Source organism: Theropithecus gelada, chromosome 14 (assembly GCF_003255815.1).
Source record: "Theropithecus gelada isolate Dixy chromosome 14, Tgel_1.0, whole genome shotgun sequence".
NCBI classification, from domain to species: domain Eukaryota; kingdom Metazoa; phylum Chordata; class Mammalia; order Primates; family Cercopithecidae; genus Theropithecus; species Theropithecus gelada.
Window position 1 is genome coordinate 94,499,237 of NC_037682.1, and position 10,762 is coordinate 94,509,998.

At 36.9% G+C, this 10,762-nt stretch overlaps 1 protein-coding gene across 1 annotated transcript in view; it reads right to left on the reverse strand.

The window, feature by feature from the left end:
* Nucleotides 1-914: 914 nt before the first annotated feature.
* The window catches only part of MMP20 (matrix metallopeptidase 20), a 48,541-nt gene continuing 38,693 nt past the window's right edge, over nucleotides 915-10,762 (reverse strand). The window contains exons 9-10 of the mRNA XM_025357768.1: nucleotides 3,068-3,171; nucleotides 915-1,503 (exon numbers count right to left, since the gene is read on the reverse strand). Coding sequence (XP_025213553.1) covers nucleotides 1,403-1,503; nucleotides 3,068-3,171 — 205 coding nt within the window. The 3' untranslated portion in view covers nucleotides 915-1,402. The remainder of the gene's footprint in view (nucleotides 1,504-3,067; nucleotides 3,172-10,762) is intronic.

Consider the following 10,762-nt stretch of genomic DNA (forward strand, 5'->3'; position numbering starts at 1 on the left):
TGCCAGCCTGTTTTCCTCCTTGCTTATTGATAGTAAGAAGTCCTTCTTGGCAGTTTTTGCAAAAGTGACTTTTCTCCTCTATAGAAGCACCTTGACATTAGAAGGCAAGGATGCCAGACCTTGTCTTCAACAAATATTCAACATCTGGTGGACTATAAGTGGCCACTTTTAGTAACAGAAACCAAATGGAAAATGTAGAATAATCTTGAGTACCTACCCCAACCCTTCTTAATATTAGGTCTTTTAAGTGACTGTATGAAACAAATTTAATAAATGATGAAAACAATAGTAGCATCTGTTAAACACTGTAGATGTATCAGGAGGTCTATGAAGTATTACAAGTATTTTATCATTCAATTTTAGAACCACTAAAATATTTTAGAATCTTTACATTCTAGAGAGTAAGATTAAAGCAAAATTATAAGAATGACAGAGCCATAGTTTTATCTATACTGATCACTAGGTAGCGGGAAAAGGTTTAGCTTGAAGTAAGAAAAACTAAAACAAAAAGATGAACTTCCCTGAATGGAAGACTATTCAAAAGACACTCACTTAGCTGGGTCACTGAGGCTGTTTTCAGGAAGCAGGAAGTAGAATGAGTTACTGTTATCTTTTTCTGGGTCTGTGTACTTATGATGCTATCTTATGGTTTAATTTTTCTATAGGTACACAGGATGTGTGGGTGGCCAAATAAAGTATTACAGAAGCTGGTAAATATTAACAGAAAAAAGAAAAGAGGAACTGTTCTATTAAAACATTTTATTAGCTTTTGTTAAAAAATTTCCCATTTGCAAAGTGCCCATCTCTTGCCTACTATGAAAATTTGTTTGAATAGGTTTATCCACCTAAGCCTACATGAGAGACCAGTGAGTAGACACAAAGTTAAACACACAAGAAACAACTCTTATGCAGTATTTTGTTGTGATGTCTTTTAAGTAAAAATTGGGAAATTTATATTTATTATAACAAGTGATGGCCAAATGATAGCCACGAAAGCCATTGCTGGCAAATAATTACAATTCATACGGTAATGACATTTCCTGTGAAAAGAATTACAATATATGTCGTGGGATCCACCACTAGTCTTCCTTCTGGAAATAAAAATCAAACTGATCAATTTGCTTCAGTATATTAGGTAAGAAAAAAATAATGGTGTCTAACTGCAGAGGGCGTTGTGTTGATTCCGATTTTGTATAGAGGTGTCCATATAGAAACTTTCTAATGTGGATTCTGATTATACAACTATGAAAAAATTTGGAAGTATTATTATTCTCAATGAATTCTAATTTGATTTGAAGGCCATGGGAAGAATCCCTGTCCTACATTCTGCTTTAGTCCTTAAGATCCAGTTAGAAGCTGCTTGCAGTCGTCCTCATTGCTTGGGAAGACTAGGCTTTTCTATTTAGCAACCAATCCAGGAACTAGATTTCACCACACTAACCACATCTTCCTTCTCTGTGTCATACTTGTATGTTTTTGGTCCTGAAAAGAAGTAAATGTAGCCTAAAAGAGACAAAGTTGAAATTGTGGTTACTGAAGATGACCAGCACATATATAAATGGAAGGATTTGTCATTGTCACTTTCTTAAGGTGTCACCAAAGAGGAATTGTGAATTTGTCAGGTGGCAGTTAGCTTGTCTTCTGTCTTCATGCCCTAGAACCCGACTCCTCAACTTCTCAGTCATTTCTGAGCTTTCTCCTTGTTCCAGCTAGGGTAAGGCCTTCTCGTTGGGGTCATCCAATGTGTCATGCTCAGTTATGTGCTGTGCTTCTGCTCAGGCTGTTCTCCAGGAAGCCCCTCCCCTTCTCTTTGCCTAGTTAAGCCTCTGGCCAATCTTCAAAACCCATCTGAAGTCTCACTATAAAATTTCCAATGATTGCTGCCGATTCTGATCTTCTAATTCTCAGATCGGCTCTTGCAATTATTGTGAGGTCTACCACATGACTCAATACTAAATTATAGATGGTCTGTTTTCCAGTCATTTCATCTGTGTTGGGTGAACCATTTTGTGAGAGCAGAGGCCACGTCTGGAATGGTCTTTGCACTTCTGAACAGCGTCCAGCCCTGTGCTATTTTTTTCAGGAAGAGTGTGCTGACTGATTCAGAAGATTCAATTAAATTTATTCGACAAAGTTCTATTCAACTTTCCTAGCTATGTGTTAAATTGCAGGAATTGGATGATGGAGTGGGAAAAAGCACTGAGAAGCTTGAGAATATATATTTTTTTTTGAGACAGGGTATCACTCTGTTGCCCAGGCTAGAGTTCAGTGATGCAATTACAGTTCACTGCAGCCTCGACCTCCTGAGCTCAAGTAATCCTCCCATCTCAGCATCCTGAGTAGCTGGGACTACAGGTGTGTGCCATTATTCCCAGCTAATTTTTTCGTAGAGACAGAGTTTCGCCATATTGCTCAGGCTGGTCTTGAATTTCTGGGCTGAAGCGATCCTGCCACCTCACCCTCCCAAAGTGCTGGGATTACAGGTGTGAGCCACTGCCCCTGGCCAAGACTATGTGTACTTTAAAGATAGAAAAGGTAATCTTGACCCAGGTAGACTTTATGATCTAGCTGACTAATCGATTGAAGCTATACTTTATAAATTTTCCGTTAGGTGGTCAACATGGTGAAACCCCATCTCTACTAAAAATACAAAAATTAGCTGGGCGTGGTGATACGCACCTGTAGTCCCAGCTACTTGGGAGGTTGAGGCAGAAGAATCGCTTGAACCTGGGAGGCAGAGGTTGCAGTGAGCAGAGATTGCGCCACTGCACTCCAGCCTGGCCACAGAGCGAGACTCTGTCTCAAAACACACACACACACACACACACACACACACACACACACACAAAAAAAGGTTTCCATTAGGAAAAAGAGAACTACAATACCAGAACTTTTATAGTTACTCTTTCTAGTGGATAATCTGTTTAGATAAACTTATGAAAGGACCTAAGACCAAATATAAGAATCAATGACTGCCACTTGGAAATCCACTTTCTGTTGTGTTAAAGCAGAGCCCAGACTTCTTATGATAGTTTTCATGAAGAAAGTTTTCGGTGGAAACACTCACCATTTAATTCTACAGCAGCATCGATTTGGCCATTTACTCCTGAAAATTCTTCTTCAGTGTTCTTTGGATAGTCTTTTTCCATTTTCCTTTTCCGTTCATCGTAGCTAGAAAAAGTATTATTTCATAAATAATATTACTAAGAGGTTTTTACTGGTTGTAAATGACACTATACTGATCAGGCATATGCACACTTATAACTTATTTAGGTTTCTCCCTCTGTCATATACGCATACACATGCACTTATGTTGTTGTTTGTTTATTTTTTCTTTGTTGTGTTTTTGTTTCTTTTGAGATGCGGTCTCACTCTGTTGCCCAGACTGAAGTGCAGTGGTGCCATCATGGCTCACCACTGCCTTGACCTTCCAAGCTCAAGTGATCCTCCTGTCTCAGCCTCCTGAGTAACTGGGAATACAGGCATGTACCACCACACCCTGGATAATTTTTTTTTTTTAATAGAGACAAGGTCTTGCCATGCTGCCCAGGCTGGTCTCAAACTCCTGGTCTCAAGCAATCCTCCCACGTCAACCTCCCAAAGTGCTAGGATTACAGGAATAAACCACTGGTCCTGGCACTTGTTGTTTAAATTGGGCTCTTAAAATACCTAAAAGAGATTATAGACCTTTATCACTATGCTCACATGTCCCTGAGATTCTGGTACCACAAGCTTGGAAGTCACTTGCTTAAAGCAGTCTCCAAAAAATTTCCACATACATTGTTTAGAATTATTCATTCTACATATTATAGCAACATGTTCTGTTAACTCAAAAAAACCTTGCCATTTGAAAGGAACTCTCTATATTTTTTATTGCCTTATTTATTGTTGTAATTAGTTCTCTCTCTCAATTCCTTGGTTCATCAAACAATTGAAAGCCTTTCATAGGGGCTTTTATTCATGAACTTATGCTATGTATCCATGCAGAAAGGGTTGAACAAATAATGCACATTGAACAAATAAACAAATGTGTGAACAATAAGTAAATAAGAACCAAGTAAATTTGTAATAATTGAACTTCTGCCTTTTAAACCAATTTACTTGAATTTCGTTGCTTTTGTTTCCTGCAAAGCTTATATGACTGACTGAATAGTAGACCTGATTTCTTTTTCTGGATCAGCAACCAGCATTCAATGATAACTCTGAAGATTGATTAATACATCTCTTTGTGATCTAAATTACTCATTGTTAAAAAAAGACTGTGACCGTGTGAGTCAGCATGACTTGTATGAGAATCAGACTTCATTTAAAGTTTGAGAAAGTCCCTTCTTCATTAGCACAGAGTTCCAAATGGGGACACTCCCAGGTGGACACCCCACTCCTTTCCCACCAAAAGGTCAGACAATTTCTCCCAGTGCCTGGGCTACTGAGAAATTTCCTGTGGCAGCAGATCCCACCCACCGTCTCTTGAAATGTGCCTTTTGTGTGGCTATGACTACACAGGACCGGGACAACTCTCTAGTGATGTTGAGCCGGAGGCAAACATTGAAAAAGACATACTCAGGCTGAAACTAAGTGCAAGTCTGAGCTGCTCTACAGAATGTCTGGAGCTAGGGGTGGAAACTAACTGTCCCAGCATATTATCCATATTAACTATAACAATTAATGTTTCATGTGGACCTTATGTATAGACATTATGCAGTGGCCTGCATAACAAACACAAGGTTACCTACTTTTCATTTCACTAAGTGGGAACGTTACCTTTTAACCTTGATTACCTTGATTACCACCTGTTTTCATAATCATTTCACAAAGAAAAAGAAACGTTAACACCAAAAAGGCAGAAAGGACATAAACTCAGAATAAAAGATGGTTTTCGCCAATAATCTGTTTTTATGCTGACATAGACTGCAGCTCCCTGATTTATAATATTGTGCTGTTCTTATTTAGCTGTGAACTGGTGAGAACTTTGTGATGATCTAGCCCTTTGTTTCTGGAAAGATATTTAAGGATTCCTGTTATAGTCCAAAGAGCCCAACATGTACAGTCTGATGGTACTGGGTTTGAATTTCTGACTCTGTTACCTGCTGACTCTGTGATCAGGAGAACGTACTTTGAGCTCTGAACCCTGGTTTTTCTCATCTGGAAAACAGTGGTCATGAGGGTAAGAGACAATTTACACACACACACGTACACGCACCACACACACACACACACACGTGGCACATGTAGCACCAAGAGCAGGCCCAAGCCAGCCGACTTTATCCTTTATTTTGGCCCCAAGAACAATTAACTCTGACTTGTCAATATAAGGTTGAGTGAACTTCGTGGTTTGATCTGGGATCCTAAGTCATTAAGGAGTTTAATCTTTAAACTTACTTTACAAGGTAATATTTGTGGTGGTAGGCAAGGTTGAGAAGGGGTGAAAAAGGAGGGCTAAAAAATGTGGGAGGCAGTCTGGAGAAGCAAGTCAGAGAGGGGATTAAGATGAAGTAGGTCTGCTGGTGTGGTGAGGATTTTGCTGAGAGAGTAACAGAAAAGGAGATTATATGATAGGATGAAGATCATGGGCATTTTGACTAACAACAAATAAATGATGAAGAGAATTGAAGAATGAACATATGTGGTGGTTGGGAAGGCCCCCTGAATTTGGATTCAGAGGACACGAAATGCAGCTTCAGATGGACCACTGTAGCTGTGTGATCTTGAGTGAATCATGTAACCTCTCAGAGACACAATGTTCAATGGAAATAAAAGAAATACCTACTTCTCAAGATGGTTGCAAAAGTAGATGGGACAAAGAGAGAATATGAGAAAATGCTCAGCATGATTCCTGGCACATAGTGAGCCAGTCGTCAAGAAATAGTAACTGAATTTCAATATTAAGGAAATAAATGCAATTTTTATTGAGAATCAACTATATCTTGAGTATCTGCTAAAATCATTGCATATATCCTCTCATCACTGAGGTCTTATTTGTGAAACCTAAATACCAAACTAGAAATAGTGATCTGAATTATGTTTATTTCCTTTGTGGGCATTTGTTACATCATTTAATATTGATTCAAGGTATTTACATTTAATATATATTAAATAAATCATTGCCTACAACAGATATGTGATGTAGTTTTTCAAATATGTTATCTTACTCTCCACAATTGTATTCTAAGGACTCACAGTCTGTTTTGATAAAGTGCCTGCATTTTTGTTTAACCTCATCTGTATGCTTAGAACTTAGATTTGTTAGGTATTTTTGGTGTTTTGATTGTGCTGATTTCAGTCATATGTCAAGGGCATAACTGACTCCATTCTACCCTCTTAGAAGCACTAAATGGGATCTGAGTTTGCAAAAGGATGCTTAAACAGAATGCAAGAAAGGGCGGCAGAAAGGGGAATTTACTGATAAGGTTTCTGAAATGGTTTCAGGGAGTTTTCTCAAGGTGACCTTTCCAGTGTGGGTCAGAAGGGACAGTGAAATAGAAATCTGAAATTCCATTTTGAAGTTAATGATTTCAGCCAGACATCACATGACTTTCATGAATGAAGTGGCCTTTGTGATCTATACTAGAGAAGGGCAGGTAGGAGAGTGATCGAGAACGAAGGGAAGGCAGGAGAGGAGGAAGTTGCCATGTACAATCCCAGATGAGAGTCCGGAAACAGGACCCCATGAGGAAAATGATTGTGAGGAGATTCTGGGACAAATAATTTATAACAACACAGAAAAATATGTATCCTACAATATTAAGTAGAAGAATGTCAGGACACAAAATTGCATATGTAATTACTTAAAAATGGGGAAAACTGCCAGGAAAAAACTAGAAGAAAAACATTAAATGAGGATCAAAAGATGTTGCAGGTGTTGGCCATTGAAGAATTTCTTTCCCTTTCATATATTCTGTGTTTTCTGTAACAAACATCACGTGCTGCCCTTGGACTCCATCTTCCTGGGCAGGCTTATATCCTCACATGGCCTCAATCACCACCTGATTACATGATGAATTCCAAGCTTATCTTTCCAGCCTGAGTGCTCTTGAGTTCAAGACCTATATGTCCAAATCTCTTTTTGATATTTTTCTTCTCAGTTCTCACCAGCATGTCAAACTCCATATGTACAAAATGAAACTGCTTCTTGTTCCCCTAAATCTGCTTCATTTCTTAAGTTTACTGTCTTGATAAATGCCAAAATTGAAAACCCATTTGTTAAGGAAATTACCCCCAACTAGTCAGTCACCCACACCTATGTTTTCTACCATTTGAAGAACAATCAAATCTACCCCAACTCCCAAACTTATCATCTTTGGCAGAATTCTTGCAATAGTTCTCGCTCTTATTTAAACAATTCAGTGGTTTTTTAGTGCACAGTCATTTGCCATATATTGACATTTCAGGAAATGACAGACCATGTACATGATAGTGGTCCCATAAGATTATAACATGCATTTTTACTATACCATTTCTATGTTTAGATACACAAATACTTACCATTGTATTGCAATTGCCTACAGTATTCAGTACAGTATCATGCTGTATAGGTCTGTAGGAGCTATAGGAGAAATAGGGTATACCATATGGCCTAAGTGGGTAGTAAGCAATACCATCTAGGTTTGTGTAAGTACACTCTATGATGTTTGCTGATTGACCAAATCACCTAATGATACATTCCTCAGATCACAGCCCCACTGTTAAGCAAGTGATGTATGACTATAGTCACAGAATTGTGCTACCATCAACACAATCAATTTTAGAATGTTGTCATCACCTGCCCCCACAAAAACCTTGTACCTTTTCACTGTAAGTCCCCATATCCCACAAAAACCTTGTACCTTTTCACTGTAAGTCCCCATATCCCACACCCCCATCCCTCCATCTCAACCACACCTAGACAATCACTATCTACTTTCTGTCTGTTTAAACTTGCCTATTATGGACATTTTATATAATATGCAGATTTTCATGACTGACATCTTTCATTTAGTATAATGCTCTCAAGATTCATCCATGTTGTACCGTGTACCAGCACTTCATTCATTTTTGTGGGCAAATAATATTCCATTGTATGAATTTATCACATTTTATATATCCATTCAACACTTGATGGAGATTTGGGTTGTTTCCAGCATTTGTCTATTATGAATAATGCTGCTATGAACGTTTGTATACAGCTATTATATGGACTTATGTTTTTACTTCTCTTGGGTATATCCTCAAGAGAAAGTGGAATTCTGGGTCAAATGATAATTCTATTTTCTACTTTTTGAGGAGAAGGAGACTGCTTTCCAAAGTGACTACTAATTTGCATTTCTGCTACCAATATATGAAGGGTTCTGATTTCTCCATATTCTCACCAACACTTATTATTATCTGACTTTTTGACAATGCATTCTAGTAGGTGTGAAGAAGTATTTCACTGTGGGTTTCATTTGCATTTTTCTCATGACTATTGATATTGAGCATCTGTTCATGTGCTTACTGGCCATTTGTATATCTTTGTTGGAGAAATATCTATTTAGATCTTTTGCTTATATTTTAACTGAGTTATTTTTGTCATTAATTGAATAGTCCTTTATATATTCTAGACACAAGTTCTTTATCAGATATATGACTTACAAACATTTCTTCCCATTCCCTGGGTTGTCTTTTTACTTTGTTGATAGTGTGCTGTGAAGCAGAAAAGTTTTTAATTTTGAGTAAGCCCAACTTGTCCATTTTTTCTTTTTGCTTATGCTTTTGGTGTTGTATCTGAGCATTCATTGCTAAATCCAAGCTCATGGAGATTTATCTTTATATTTTCCTTTAAGAGTTATGTCATATTAGCTCTTATATTTAAGGAATTTGATCAATTTTGAGTTAGTTTTTGTATATGTTGTGAGGTAGAGGTCTAAGTCTATTCTTTTGCATGTGGCTATCCACTCCTTCCAGCACCATTTGTTGAAGATACCATTTTTCTCCATTGAATGACTTTATATATTTGTCAAAAATCAGCTGCCCATAGATACATGGATTTATTTCTGAACTCTAAATTTTATTCTACTAACATATACAGCTATCCTTATGCTAATATGACAGTCTTAGTTACTGTTTCTTTGTAGTAATTTTTGAAATTGGGAAGTACGAATCCTCCAACTTTGTTCTTTTTAAAGATATTTTGGCTATTCTAGGCCCGTGAGTTTTGAGTTTCAAGAAAAACTTAACAATTTCTACAAAGAAACCAGTGGTACTCTGATAGAGATTGTGTTGATTGATACAGATCAATTTGGGGACTACTATCATCTTAAAAATATCCTGATTCATGAACATGAGATATCACTCCATTTAGATCTTGCTTAATTTCTTTCAACAATGTTTTGTAGTTTTCAGACTACAAAATGAAATTTTCCATTTCTTTTGTTAAATTTATTTCTAAGTATTTGACTCTTTTTGATGCTATTCCAGGCGGAAGTGCTTTCTTAATTTCATTTTCAAATTGTTTGTTGAGGTGTATAAAAACGCAATTGATTAAAACATTGAACTCATTCCTTTCAACCTTTCTGAACTCATTTATTATTTCTAAAAGGTTTTTTAGAGTATTCTCTAGGGTTTTTTTATTTAAAAGATAATACCATATGCAAAAAGAAATAGTTTTACTTTCTTTCCTATCCGGATAATTTTTATTTCATTTATTCTTATTTAATTCTCTTGTTTAGGTCCTCCAGTACAATGTGAATGGAGAGATGAGAGCAGAAATTTTTGTCTTGTTTTTGATTTTTAGGAGAAATGCATCCAGTCTTTCACCACTGACTATGCCATCAGCTATGGGTTTTCATAGATGCTCTTTATTGATTTGAGAAGGGATTTTTTTATTCCTAGGTTGTTGAATGTTTTTTATTATGAAATAATGTTGAATTTTGCCAAATGCTTTTACTGCATCTATTGAGATGATTATATGATTTTTGTTTTTATTCTATTGATATGGTACATTACATTACTTGATTTTTGGATATTAAACCAGTCTCGAATTCCTGTGACAAATCCCACTTAGTCTTGGTGTATAATTCTTTTTATATGTTGCTGGATTTAGTTTGTTAGTGTTTTTGGAGGATTTTTGTAGCCATATTTATAATAAATATTGGTCTGAAGCTTTATTTTCTTGTGATGTTTCTGTCTGGTTTTGGTATAAGGATAATGCTTACTTCAGTGAGTTAGGTAGTGTTTTCTTCTTTTCTATGTTTTGGAAAAGTCTGTGAAAAACTGGTATTAATTCTGTTCTCTTCTAAGGTTTGGAAGAGTTTGTAAAAAAAAGATATTAATTCTTCTTTAAATGTATTGGTAGAATTTACCAGTGAATGCTTCTGGGCCTGGGCTTTTCTCTGTGGATAGTTTTTGATTACTACTTTAATCTCTTTTCTTATTGTAGGTATATTCAGACTGTGTATTTCTTTTTGACTCGGTTTCACTAGATTGTGTCTTCTTAGGAATTTGTCCATTTCATTTAAGTTACCTAATTTATTGGTATACAATCGTTCACAGTATTCCTTTATGACCCTTTTTATTTCTGTAAGGTGGGTAGTAATGTCTCCTCTTTTATTTCTGATTTTAGTAATTTAAATTTTTTCTTTTTTTTTTTTTCTTTTTTTTTTTTTGAGACGGAGTCTGGCTCTGTTGCCCGGGCTGGAGTGCAGTGGCCGGATCGCAGCTCACTGCAAGCTCCGCCTCCCGGGTTCACGCCATTCTCCTGCCTCAGCCTCCCGAGTAGCTGGGACTACAGGCGCCCGCCACCTCGCCC